This window comes from Vidua chalybeata, chromosome 23, assembly GCF_026979565.1.
Source record: "Vidua chalybeata isolate OUT-0048 chromosome 23, bVidCha1 merged haplotype, whole genome shotgun sequence".
Classification (NCBI taxonomy): domain Eukaryota; kingdom Metazoa; phylum Chordata; class Aves; order Passeriformes; family Viduidae; genus Vidua; species Vidua chalybeata.
The window spans coordinates 2,808,749-2,822,175 of NC_071552.1; the positions used below are offsets into that span (position 1 = coordinate 2,808,749).

The 13,427-nt window shown below is 50.7% G+C and overlaps 1 protein-coding gene across 1 annotated transcript in view; it reads left to right on the plus strand.

The window, feature by feature from the left end:
- Positions 1-13,427, plus strand: part of GRIK4 (glutamate ionotropic receptor kainate type subunit 4) — a 126,969-nt gene that overhangs the window by 105,665 nt on the left and 7,877 nt on the right. The window contains exons 12-14 of the mRNA XM_053963370.1: positions 3,744-3,857; positions 11,196-11,305; positions 13,203-13,376. Of these exons, the coding sequence (XP_053819345.1) occupies positions 3,744-3,857; positions 11,196-11,305; positions 13,203-13,376 (398 nt within the window). The remainder of the gene's footprint in view (positions 1-3,743; positions 3,858-11,195; positions 11,306-13,202; positions 13,377-13,427) is intronic.

Below are 13,427 nucleotides of genomic sequence, written 5' to 3' on the forward strand. Positions count from 1 at the left end.
AGCACTGGTGACAACTCCGCTGTCACAAGCACCCAGGGGATGTGGCATCCAAGGAGCTGCTCAAGCCAGGGACTGCTGCTCCTGGAAAAGATCCCAGCCCTGTGCTCCCAGAGCTGTCCTGGCTTGTTCTCCAGGTGTTTGACACAGAGATCCCCAGCCCCGAGCCTCGCTCCCTGCGCTGTGTCCCCGCAGCCTGGCGGGGCCTGGGGGTCTCTGCGAGGCTGCAGCTGGGCTCTTCTCCCGGCTGCTTTCTGCCATCCCATGCCGTGGGAGGCTTCTCTGGGATCCTCTCCGGGCTGGGGCTGACGTCAGGGCCCATTCATCACCATTAGCTCCGAGCTGAGCCCTGTCAGAGCCCGCGGCGAGGGGGCGGATGCCGCCTCTGGATGGCAGTCCCTGCAATTTGCTCCTGAAGGATGCTTAATTGTTGTTCCTCCTCGGGAGCCCGGCTCAGCCCCCGTGTTTAATGTCCTTTCCAGAGCCCTGATGCAGGCAGAGCCCACGGGAATGCCAGGTAGGGTGGTGGTGGTGGTGGCAGCTTTTGTCTGGCACGCCAGCCCACCTGGGTTTCCTCTCACCTAGCGAGGGTCTGGCCTTGCTTGGGCGGTGTTTTATCAAGAGAAGTGGCTGTCTCCACTCCCAAAAAGCTCTGGGTCTTTTTCTAAGCCTATTTCATGCCAACATTTATAGCTGCAACTGTGCTGGCAGGATGAAAACCAACCCCTCTTCCCCCCACCATCCTTTACCTCCTGTTTTTCCCTCTCCCCAGAGCCCAGATGTGGAGAGAGTGCAGGAGCACAAAGCAAAGTCCATTTTTCCTCCCCCAGGGCTTTCCTTAGCCCATAAAATCCCAACACCTACCTGTGCTCAGGAGGGGAGGCTGGAGAGAACTCAGGTTTGCAGAGCTCCTCTGTAGCTCCACCGAGCTCAGTGAATCCCAAGAAGTTTTGTCAGGAAGCAGAGTTGAAAGCATGAAATGGATGAAATTCAGGCAGAGAATTCTTTGCATGCCATTCCCAGATCAAAGTTTCCTGCTATCAGAGATCAGCTCTTAACTTGCATGACTGAACCTGCAGAGAGAAGAGAGTGATGAGGAGCTGGAGCTCTGCTGCAGAAAGTTCTGCACCTCTGATGTGGCAGAAGTCCTGAAAAGTTAGCAGGGAATGAGCAGAAGGAAATAACTCTGGTGGAATGGCAGAACCCTCTGGAGATGAGAGTAAGGAGCTGGGCACAAAGTCTGAGTGCCTGGGGAAGGCTGTGCTGTGCCTCTGCTCTGTGACAAAGGGAGGGGGATGGATTTGCACTGTATTTTGTGTAGGGAAGAGCAGTTCAGGGTGCTGCTGCTGATTCAGCAACACCAAGATGTTGTTTCTCCTCAGAGAACCCCAAAGCTGGGCAAACCTGGGGATGCTGCTGCTCCTTCAACATCACCTTTAGATTTGCCCCTGGACAGGAATGAAAATTTCCTGAAAGCTTTGGCATGAAACCCTTTTGCCATGGCCCTTTTACCCTCTGCTTTAGTCTGTGACTGTGCTGGTGGAACTGTGTTTAATTTGGAGAATTGGGAGGAGAATTCCATTGTCAGACTAGGCTGTATCTTCAGCAGGGGCTTTGCTGGGAGAGCTCTGCCCAGGACAATGGCACCTACAAACCTTTTAAGTAGAGACAAGAGGGGTTTAGGAAGTGGGACAATAATTGTAAATGCAGGTGAACTCGGTGGGAAGAAATGCTGATGTCTGACTCCAGTTCAGAAGGCTGAATGATTTCTTTATTATAACTATGCTATAATCCATTAATTTACTATTTAAAGGAGATACTAAAACTACAAACCTACTTGTTCTAACTACCAAATCTAACTCACAACTCGTGACCCTCTCTGAGAGCCCAGCCACAGGGGGGTTGGATTGGATTGGATTGGGTTGGGTTGGATTGGATTGGATTGGATTGGATTGGATTGGGTTGGATTGGGTTGGATTGGATTGGGTTGGATTGGATTGGGTTGGGTTGGGTTGGATTGGATTGGATTGGATTGGATTGGGTTGGATTGGATTGGATTGGCCACCAGGCTCAAACAATCCTCACCAGAATCCAACCAAGCAACCACCCCAGGTAAACAATTCTCCACACACATCCCACATGGGAAAAACAAGGAGTAGAAATAGAAATTGTTTTCTCTTTCTTCCCTCTGTGCTCCTCAGTGAAAAAATCCTGAGAGAGAGAAGAATGTGCCTGCCACAGACAATGGCACCTACAAACCTTTTAAGTAGAGACAAGAGGGGTTTAGGAAGCGTTAGGCTTTCCTCATAGATAAAATTCTCCACATGCCACGTTCCAGAGATGAACTGATCCCGTTTCAGTAATCTGCTGCTGTTTACACAGGGCTCAACAGCTCGCACACCACGTTGGGTTTATTGGTGCCTTTTAAAAAGGCTGTGGGTAAATGTCTGGCTATGCAGAAATTCTCCTCAGCTCCTAATTCATTGCAGCCTGAAGCTCTCAGGAATCCGTAAGAGCTGCTTGGGAACAGTTGTAAAAACCTCCACTGAGCATGTCCAAGCAGCCCTGGGAGGTGTCACCTTCTCCGTGACCCCTTCCTGGGCTTGTGGGTCACCTTCCCTTTCTTTTCCCTCTCCCGGTTCCAGCAGTGCTGCTCTCCCCTCTTGCAGCCTTTCCCAGGACCTCCATCAGGCCTGGTGGTGCCTTGGCATCTGCTCGGACCTTGTCAAATTTAGGGACAAAAAGTGCAAACAGCTTTTCTTTCTCCCCCATCATCTCTTTTTCCACATGCATAATCATCTTCCTGCAAAGCAGAGAAACAAATGGATAAGGGAGTAGAGGTTTCATTTTTACAGAAAGCAATTACAGACATTAAAAGAGCTAAAGTAATAAAAATAATATTTAAAATTCAAATCCCTTATCTATATTACAAGGGTATTAACATGAGAAGAAGTTATTTTTATTTTTTTTCTCCCCCCTAATCTCATTTGCTTCGCAGGTCAATCTGCAAACTTTAATGCCAGTCCTCTGAATTTTATTATTTTATTATTTTATTTGGAGACTGAGCTGCAGTTCTGGAGGTCTGGGTTTGGCAGGTTTGTGAACTCCATGGCTCAGGGGTGAGGATGCTGCTTTGTCACCAACCTGTGGTGCTTGCTTGTACCACAAGGGACAGCTGTGTTCAACAGGGGAAGGGGGGAGGTTGTATTTTCTGTAGATTAATACAATATTTATTGGTTTATGGCTCCAGGTTTTAATGCATTAAATGAATAAAAATGACAATTGGGCTGTGAGCACTTGGGGGAAGGAGCTGCTCCAGCCTGGAAGGGAAAATGGGGAAAAGGAAGGGAAAAAATTGAGAAAGGGAGGGGAAAAATGGGGAAAGGGAAGTGAAAAATGGGGAAAGGGAAGGGAAAAATGGGGAGAGAGAAGGGAAAATGGAGAAAGGGAAGGAGAAGTGTGGAAAGGGAAGGGAAAATGGGGAAGGGGAAGGAGAAATGTGGAAAGGGAAGGGAAAAGGGGGAGAATACTCCAGAGCACAGGGTGGGCTGAGCTTTGGGGTGAGTTTGAGCAGGGCTTGTGTGAAAGCCAGCCAGGCAGAGGGATGCGGGGAGCAGGCGGTGCAGAGCTCCTGCTGTTCCCACAGCGACGTCCCAGAAAGCTGGGAGCAGGAGCAGGGCTCCTGTGTGGCCCCAGGTTTGCTGCTTTCCCAGGATTCTGACCTTTTCCTTCTCCCTCCTCCCTAGAAAGCTGATCTGGCCGTGGCGGGGCTGACGATCACGGCGGAGCGGGAGAAGGTGATTGATTTCTCCAAGCCCTTCATGACTCTGGGAATTAGCATTCTCTACCGAGTTCACATGGTAAGAGCCTGATTTCAAAGCCATTTATGTCCCTCCATTATTTGCATGCAAACCTGCCTGGTTAGAGGAGAATAATGAACGACTCATAAAAATATTTTGGTTTCTTATTTAAACGCAAATGTGCTCGACCTTTATTTCCTGCTTTTTCTCTCTCTCTCTGCTGTGTGTCAGGATTGGTGAATTCCATTCCTATTCAACCCCCAGCCCTTTGGCTTCTCTCCCCACTCCTCCCAGGGCACCTGATGGGCTTTTTGGCATGGTGGGGGCTGCAGGATGGTTTTAGAATGGCTTTAAGGCCACTGGGGGAGGTGTGCTGAGGGCAGGCTTGGCTGGAAGGGTGCAACAGCGTGGCTGGGTGGCCCCAGAATTGCAGAAACTTGGCTTGAAGTCACCGTCCAGTTGGATCTAGTGGTAAAACTGGCTGGGAGGCTGAGCTGGAATATCTGTGGGTGCTCCTTGCTGGTGTTGGGGCCATTCTCCATCTCAGCTTTGCTCTCTTGCTGCCTTCTCCCACCTGAGAATCACATCAGGAAGGAATCCTGGATTGTTTTCTTTGCTGTCACCTCCTGGAAATGCTCCAGAGGCAGATCAGCCTCTGCTTTCCTAACCCCAGGGGAAATGTCCCTCCTGGGAGGGCAGGCAGGGCTCAGCTAGGCTGAGCTCACAGCCCTGGGCTCTGCCTCTCTGCTCTCAGCCTCCTCATTTGTTCACCCTAAAGAGCTGCAGCCCCTGCACCCAAGGAAAGCTCTTTTATCTCAGGGGGTGCTCTCAGCACAGTTGTAGCAGCACAGGATCCTGGAATGGTTTGTGTTGAAAGGACCTCAAAGCTCATCCCATGCCACCCCCTGCCATGGGCAGGGACACCTTCCCAACCCCAGGGTGCTCCAAGCCTGGTCCAGCCTGGCCTTGGACACTTCCAGGAGTGGGACAGAATTTTTTTTTTCTGTTTCAAAACAGCTGGGAATATTCCCAAGGGATTCGGGTGTGCAAGCATGTACACGGTGTTGTGTGTTTGCTTACCCAAACTTGTGTTAAACTCCCATGAATCCTCTTTTATTTGCATCCCCCATTGTTTTGCCTTCTCCCAGAGGCTCAGGAGAGGCCAGATCTCCCCCAGTCCCTCCCAAATTCCCGGTGTCCCAGGAGGCAAGCTCCAAATCTGCATTTGTGATGTGAGTGACAGTGCCTTGGTTTTCTGTCAGCCCAGCAATAGCAACCAAAAGGAAAAAAACCATTCAAGCTGCCTGTCCCAGCCCCCTCTCCACCCGGGAGGCTGTTAAGGATGCAGCGTTGGGGATGAACAGAAACAAATTCACGCATCTATCTCTGTGCTGAGTGGCTCCTGCCAAGAGCAAACAAGTAATTAAAATCTAGTTAAAATTCTGCTTCCTCTGGTACGTGCAGAATTTAGGATCGATGATTTAACTGATCACAAAAGAAAAAAAAAAAAAAAGGCAACAAAAAAAAAAGGGGGTTGACTCTTTCAGCTCCTGGAAGTCAAATGGAATTGTCCCTTCCCCACCAGGGTTGGGTTTTCACATCAGCCTTGTGGAGCCAGGACCTTTTTCTGCAGTGTCTCCTAGGATTAAAATCAGATTTGGTGATTTAATACTGTGTTATGTTAGGAAGGAATTCTTCCCTGTGGGGGTGGGGAGGCCCTGGAATAAATTTCCCAGAGAAACTGTGGCTGCCCCATCCCTGGACGCACCCAAGGCCAGGTTGGATGGAGCTCTGAGCAACCTGGGATTGTGAAAGTTGTCCCTGCCCATAAAAAAGGCTGGAACAAGATGATCTTTAGGATCCCTTCCAACCCAAACCACTCTGTGCATGTCCTGCCCCAGATTTGCAGCAGAACCTGCAGCAATTCCCTGAGCAGCAATTCCCTGAGCAGCAATTCCCTGAGCAGCAATTCCCTGAGCAGCATTCCTCCCTCCAGAGGAAAGGCAGGAACGCTGGTGCAGCCTTGGCCCAGGCTCTGTTCATCAGAGCCGTTTGCTGCTGCCTCGGGGAGCTCTGCAGGATTTCTGACACTTCTGCTGAGGGTGGAGGTTGCTCAGGGCACGGCCCAGCCCTGCTCCTTGAGGCATTCCCCAGACGGAGCAGGATTCATCATTCCAGACTCCAGCGGGGTTTGGGAATTCTCCCCCTGCTGTCAGCAGCTGCTCCTCGAAGGATCTGGTTTGGGTCTGAGCTGCCCAGGGACCCAGGCAGGGTTGCAAAGACATCTCCCAGGTGAGGTCAGGGAAGCTCGGAGCCCTCCCTTCCCTCTCCAAGCCTTGGCTCCTCTTCCTCCAGCCCTTTCCTGCTCAGCTTGAGGAGGGTGCCTGAGAGCTCTGTGGCAATTTAACTTCTCAAACTGGTAAATATTTGTTAAACCAGACACTTCTGGTTTTCCTTTAAGGATGTGGTTTGCAGAGCAGCCCCACAGCCTTCCTCTCCCCACCCCAAAAACCACCTCTGCAATGTCAAAAATTGCAGCTGACGTCTGTTAATCACAGCTCGGATGAGATGGAGCCTAATAAATAACCACAAATGAGCCTCTTCCTCGCTGAGGAGTTCTCTCCACACACCCTGGGCTCCTTCAAATGTGATGACATTTTATTTTCATTTCCATGGAGCTCCAGTGGCAAGTGATTTCTCACCCCTTTCTCCTCCCCACGCCGCCAACCCAGCCACCACAGAGCCTGTGCCTCTTGTCACACATAACCAAATATGGCAGCTTTAACCAGGGCTGTCATTTTTCTCAATTTCACTGCTTGTGATACAATCAAGGCTGGATTTCTGACACGGGAGCTCTAACAGGCTTCCTCCCTCAAAGGCTGCTGAGAGAAAAGGCTTGGTTGGTTTCACTGGGTGCCCATTCTGCCCAGCCAGGGGGATGTGGGGATGGCAGGAGGTGGATGGGGAGCCCTGAGCAGTCCCTGGCTTTGGCAGAGGGCTGGAACAGGTGCCCAGGGTCGTTTCTGCATGGGGGGATAAATCAGGATTATTTGTGTTTTAAAAAAAAAAGACTGGACATGGCAATTGGTGCTACAGTCTAGCTGAGGTGTTAGGTCATAGGACTTGATGATCTTAGAGGTCTCTTCCAACCTCATTATTCTGTGATTCTGTGTCTTACACATCTCTGCTCACATCCTTCCTCTGTGGCAGGGAATGAGGGACTAGAGATGATTCTGGCTCCTCAGCCCTGAAAGGCCTTGCCTTCAAAATGAGGAAATGGAGCTTGGGAGAGCGCACAGCAGTAGCTGAGTTTAGGCCAAGTGAGCTGAGCCTTAAAGTGTTCCGACTTGATTGCTGCAGAGGACACAGAATGGGAAGGGTGGATGGAAAAACTCCTCCATTCCAGCCAGAGGAGGCTTGAGAGAGGCTGAGAGGAGCTGAGCCTCCCTCCTGGCAGCTCTGCCAGCAAGAATCCCTCCCCACCAGAGCAGGGTGGGGGCCACTGCTGTTCCCAGGAATGCATTTGCTGGTTATGAACCATGTGGTGACTCCAAATGAGGCTCGAGATTCAGAGCAGCCTGTGCAGGGCTTTTATTGACCCCAGAGGAAAAGGAAGGATCCGGATCAGCCCCTGGACCAGGTGTGGTTATCCTGGGACGTGCCCTGGTTCCGTGCCCTGCGGTTGGACCGAGCACACATCAACATTTCTGCCTCTCCAGGCTGAGTTTTCTTGCTTTCCCTCTGACTTCCAGAGGCAGGTGAGAGTTCTCTGCCCTCCTTTTTTAGGGGAAACACTTGTGAGAAATGGCATGGATGGGGCTGACCGGGGTCCCTCCAGACTCTGCGTGTGCAGGGCAGGGAGTGCTGAAAACAACAAATCCAGGGCTGTCCTCTCCTTCCCAAATGTCCCCCTTGTCCAAGCTCTTCAGTCACCAGTATCTTCCCAGAAAACTGCTGCTCACTGGCTGAAAAAATGAAGACTTCCAAGAACAACTTTGGAGGAGGGTGTATTAATCTCTCCCACATCCATCTGAGGATTTGCAGGAGGCCTTCATCAATTATTGGACATTTTGAACATATCTATTCCAGGAAAAATAGCTCTTCCAATTAACAAAGCTCTATTGGGACTGCCTAAAAATATCTGACAGACTCCAGATATTGTCATTCCCATCTTCAAAACAGACAGATAAGAGAGAGTTTGTGCCCTCCGTGGGAACAGAATATCTTTATTCTTACCCACAACTGTGAATGAAAAGAATATGTCCCAGCAGCCTGGAAATGACTGGAGCTGAAAAGAACCAGAACTACTACAACTGTAAAGTCACAGGAGAGATTCACTGCCAAGCTGGAGATTTAAAGCTTCCAACGCAATTTCCTTAATGAGAGTAATTTATTGACAAACTGCCCCAGAAATATAAAGAAGACATCGAGGCCTTAATTGCAGAAAGGAACTTTGTCACGGGAGCATCTCGCAGGGGGAGGCTCAGCCAAGGCTCTGCCAGGGCCTGTGAGCTCCCTGCCAGCTCTGGGATGCCAGGGAGGATCATTCCCTGCCCTGCCCGGAATGATTTGCTCCAGGAGCTCCAGCTTGCTCAGCAGCCTGTGCCCTTCACACCTTGCTTGATCCCCACGGCCTCATTTCATCCTGGAGGAGGAATAAGGAGTTAATGAGCCGGTTTAGCTGCTGAGGAAGAGGGGAAGGAGGGTTTGAGGGGCAGCCAGGAGAGGCACGAAGGGGAGAGCTCTGGCAGTGCCACCCTCCTCTGGATGGGATCGGGGGAAGGGCAGAGGGAACACCCCGTGGCACCTGCAGGGCTGGGAGGTGCCCTGACCTCCCTGGATTAGGGAGAGGAGCTCCAGCACGGTGAGCAGAGGCTTCTCCTGGAAATGGGGATCTCTCAGGATGCTGGGGTGCAGCTTCCTGCAGTTTCCGTGGCTCTGAAAACCAGAACACGGCAGCAACTGACCAAAAAATTGGGAAAGGACACAAAGAATGTGGTGTCTTCCACTGTTTGTACCTCACCTGTTGATAGGAGATAACCTGGAACAGAAGAGAGACATTGCCTTGAAGAGAAACTCTGGAATTAAACCCAGGAGAGGCTGAACTTTTCCTTGGGAGTTGACTGAAAATTAATCTGAGAACCTGAACTTTTCCTTGGGAACTGACTCAAAGTTAATCTGAGAACGGATGCTGAGCCACTGCTCCTCAACTCATCCATTTGCTAGGAGCCTTACCAAGCCAGATTCTCTAAAAATGCCCATCCCAGAATGGTTTGGCTTGGAAGGGACCTCAAAGACCCTTTAGTTCCAACACCCCCACCACAGGCAGGGACAGTGCAGATCCCAAAATCTCGTCCTGAAGGATACAGGGACAGGTTGTTGTGGTGTGCTGGGTTTCTCCTGCGTGCAGGGTTTGCTGGGGAAGGTTCCTGACACGTTACAGGTTCCCAGATGGTGACTGGAGCTGAGGATTTCACAGGCTCCCGGATATTTTTAGCAGAGGAAGATTTCTGTGCAACAACTGTTGCCTTTTCTAGCAACAGCTCAAGTCTCCAGGAGAACTGCTGAGACCTTGTGAAATTCAGGTTTTGCATAACATTCAGTAGTAAAACAGCAAGGTTTGGATGGAAGTGGAATTTAAAATGCTGGTCTAAGTCTGGAGAAGGGGAAAAAAACCCAAAAAAAGCCTTTGCAAAGCTCTGACTCGTGGGAAGCTTCCCAGTTACAGGTGCTTGGGGAAGCTGTGGAGCTGTTTTAGGGATGCCAGGACTGAATTTGTGGTTTGGGACAGAAAATACAAGGTTCTGTGAGCTGTGGGATCTTGTCCCTTGGGTGTGCTTGAGCTGCTCTTTCCTTTCAGAGGAGCTGCATCCACAGAGCTGGTGGTGACAGGAGAAATCCACTGAAAATGGGAGGTGTTTGGCTTTTGAGAAACTTCTCCAAAAGATTAATCTCCTGCTTTTGCACAAATTTGGTGACATTTGACAATTTTTCATCCTTGTGAAAGTTTAAAATGCTCTGGGAGAAGATCAACCTGCTTTTTCTAGCAGTGAAGCCTTATTTTTTTTTTTTCAAGGAAAGGTGGTTTGTCTTTCTGTGCTTTGGAGGAAAAAAACAGGAAATTCTGACGCATCCTGGAGATAAAAATATTCTGTTCCCTGAGATAAAAGTAATAATTTTATTGGGGTTTTTGTAAAAGAAGAAACTTTGCAAGGCCAGAGAGAGAAGTTTTGAAAACATTTTTTTTTCCCCTTTTGCTTCACAAATATATTTCCCACCCTGTGAGCTCAGGTGGAGCCCCTTCTGCCCAGTCAATGTGGGGTGGACAAGGATGGAGGGACCACCTCAGGGCTGAGGGTGCAGCAAACCCTGCCAGGGAGGGACAAAATGCTGTGATTGCCTCATTTTTTTCTCTCAATTCACCTCTTTCTTTGCCTGGAGAAACAAAAATGGGGAGAAAAACAGATTTAGGGGATGAATCCAGTGGGGAGATGCTGCAGGACTCGGTCATTTGTGGGGTTGCTGTCACTTGTTTGCCCTGCAAGGTTGGTTTATCCCCTTCTCCTGTTTATGTCCCTCTGTTTATCCCCCTTTCTCCCATTTATTCCCCTTCTCCCTTTTTCCCTTTATTCCCCTTCTCCTTTTTTTCCTCTTTCTCCCATTTATTTCCCTTCTCCCCTTTATCATTTTTGCCCCACTTATCCTTTTTCTCCCATCCCCCTTTCTCCCATTTATTCCTTTTCTCCCACTTATGCCCCTTCTCCCATTTACCCTCTTCTCCCGTTTATCCCCCTTCCCCTTTTTATTCCCTTTTCTCCCGTTTATCACTCTCTCTCCTATTTATGTCCTTTTTACTGTTTATCCCCTTTCTCCCATTTATCCACTTTGCCCCATTTTCCCATTTATCCCTCTCTCTCCCATTTATTCCCTTTTTACTTTTTATCCCCTTTCTCACATTTATTCCCATTTCTCCCCTTTACCCCCTTTCCCCTTTTCATTCCCATTTCTCCCGTTTACCCCATTCCCCTTTTCATTCCCATTTCTCCCGTTTACCCCATTCCCCTTTTCATTCCCATTTCTCCCGTTTACCCCATTCCCCTTTTCATTCCCATTTCTCCCGTTTACCCCATTCCCCTTTTCATTCCCATTTCTCCCGTTTACCCCATTCCCCTTTTCATTCCCATTTCTCCCCTTTACCCCCATTCCCCTTTTCATTCCCATTTCTCCCCTTTACCCCCTTTCCCCTTTTCATTCCCATTTCTCCCGTTTACCCCCATCTCCCCATTTCCCTGCTGCAGTGCCACCAGGGCAGGTGATTTCCCTTGTGCCCTTCCAGAACTATTTCCACCTCTCCAAACCCAACCAGCTCCAGCTCCTCCTTTGCTTTTCCCTCCCCAGGGCCGCAGACCCGGCTATTTCTCCTTCCTGGACCCCTTTTCTCCGGGCGTCTGGCTCTTCATGCTGCTCGCCTACCTGGCTGTCAGCTGTGTCCTCTTCCTGGTGGCTCGGTAATGTCGCGGTGCCTTTCCCTTCCTCGCGGTGCCACCTAGTGTCACTCGCAGAGCCGGGGACAGGGGGCTCCCAGGGGGACACGGGGACATCCTCTGCCCCCCAGCTCACCGGGATGGGCTGGCAAGAAGCGTCCCAGCCCTCTGCCAGCTGGGGACTGAGGTTTGTCGCCGCATCCCCGCGCTGGGATGGCCATCGTGCCCTGGTTCAGGATGTGTTTGGCCACAGTGGTGCCCAGAGGCAGTGGGAGAAGGTTTTGGAGAAGGTTTTGGTGCTGTTAAAATGCTCCTTGCAGATGTTTTTTTTGCCCCTTTGTCCCAAGCAGGGAGGGTGGAGGCTGTTAGCAACCTGCAAATCCATTCCGAGGTGTCAACACGAATTCCACCAGTGATGTCTGACTCCCCAGTTTGTGGAGGAGGGGAAAGTTCATGACTACCTTTGAGCAGCTGATGTGCAGAGCAGCTCACTTGGCAGCTCTCGGCTCCATTCCCCTGTGACTAATTTCAATCAGTCTCAAAATGCCTCGTTGAGTGCTGGCCTGCAGCACGGCCCCCGTGGTTGCCCGGGCTCTGGGCTCCAGTGCTGCTCTCCCCACCCTCCCACAGCCCTGTGGAGGGGCTGTTCCAGGCAGAGTGGAGCTGTGTCCTGGCACAGAGACTGCTCAGGGTCCGTGGCTCTTTGGGGACCGCTCAGTGCCCAGTTCTTGTTACACAAATGGGGACTGTGCTGTCACTCGCTCCCTCAGCGTGGCTGAAGTTGTCACCCTGACAGGGCTTTAATGGGTTCTTCGAATGCTGCTGCAGCCTCAGAAATGCAGGTCTGGAGAAACCATTGAATTATGCACAGCTGGTGCCTCTTTAGCCCTTTCCTCATGTTTTAAATATGATTCTCCAAAAAGGTGCCCTTACCCAGCTCCCCTCAGGAGAGGGAGTTTTGGCTGCTGCTCCCTGCCTTGCTCAGCAAGAAGGAGCTTTTGACCCTGTGAGTTGCAGACCCTCCCAGAGCACTGGGGTTTGCTGCCAGTGCTTGATCCACCATGGAAGGCCTGCAGGAAATAACCTCCTCCTCCTCCCTGGCACCACAGTGAGAGAGGAGATGCAGGGATGAAAAGAACCCCCTCATTCTGGCTAACTACGCTGTGAGCTGGCACAGCCCTGCAGCTGTTTTGGCAATAGCCTCAAAATGGCCCTCCCAGGCCCCAGCTTTCTTAGCTAGAGCAGAATGATGAAGTGCAGCACATGAATTAGCAGACTTTCTTAGCAACCAGGGAACTGGGGACTGGAAACAGCAAAAGACAGAGAGAGAGGGGTGCAGTCACAACAGTGACAGGCTCAGATATTTCCCATTCCCACCTCTGTCCTGTCCCTGAAGGGTGGGATGCTTTGAAACACCAGCACTGAGCTTCCAACTCCACCTCAGACCTTCTCAGAACAACCCTTTGCCCCAACAAGAGCTTTTCTTGATGGTTTAATGCAGTCAGGGCTCACACACTTCGCTTTTGAACTTCCCATCAGTGCTCGTGCTCTGGCAGGGAGCACAGCCAAAGATGTTTGATTTCTACTTCCCATCAAGTCCGTGCACATCTGGAGTTGCTGCTGCAGTGTGAATCTGAAAGCAGGGCTGCAGGATGCATGCAGAGCTGCCCAGAGCAGAGCCTCTCAAAGTTTTTGCAAATCTTTACAAGAAAGCCTCTGGCTCCTGAGTCTTAGAGCAAATGTTTCACGCAGCTCTGAGCCCTGGGCATCAACTGACAGCAAAGCATTTCCTCCTCAGAAAACTCTGTCTCCAGGATAGCTGGAGCTTCACAGCTTTTCTCTCTTTTTTTTTTTTTTTTTTTTTTTTAAGTGTCCCATTTCCCAGCGCATTCCCTGAGCTCCCCTTTTCTTGTCCTTTCAGGCTGACACCTTACGAGTGGTACAGCCCCCACCCCTGCTCCCAAGGTCGATGCAACCTCCTGGTGAACCAGTACTCCCTGGGGAACTCGCTGTGGTTCCCGGTGGGGGGGTTCATGCAGCAGGGCTCCACCATCGCCCCCCAGGCTCTGTCCACGCGCTGCGTCAGCGGGGTCTGGTAAGGAGGGCAGCCCTGCCTTCCAGGAAGGTTTCTCTGGGCAGAGGGGGA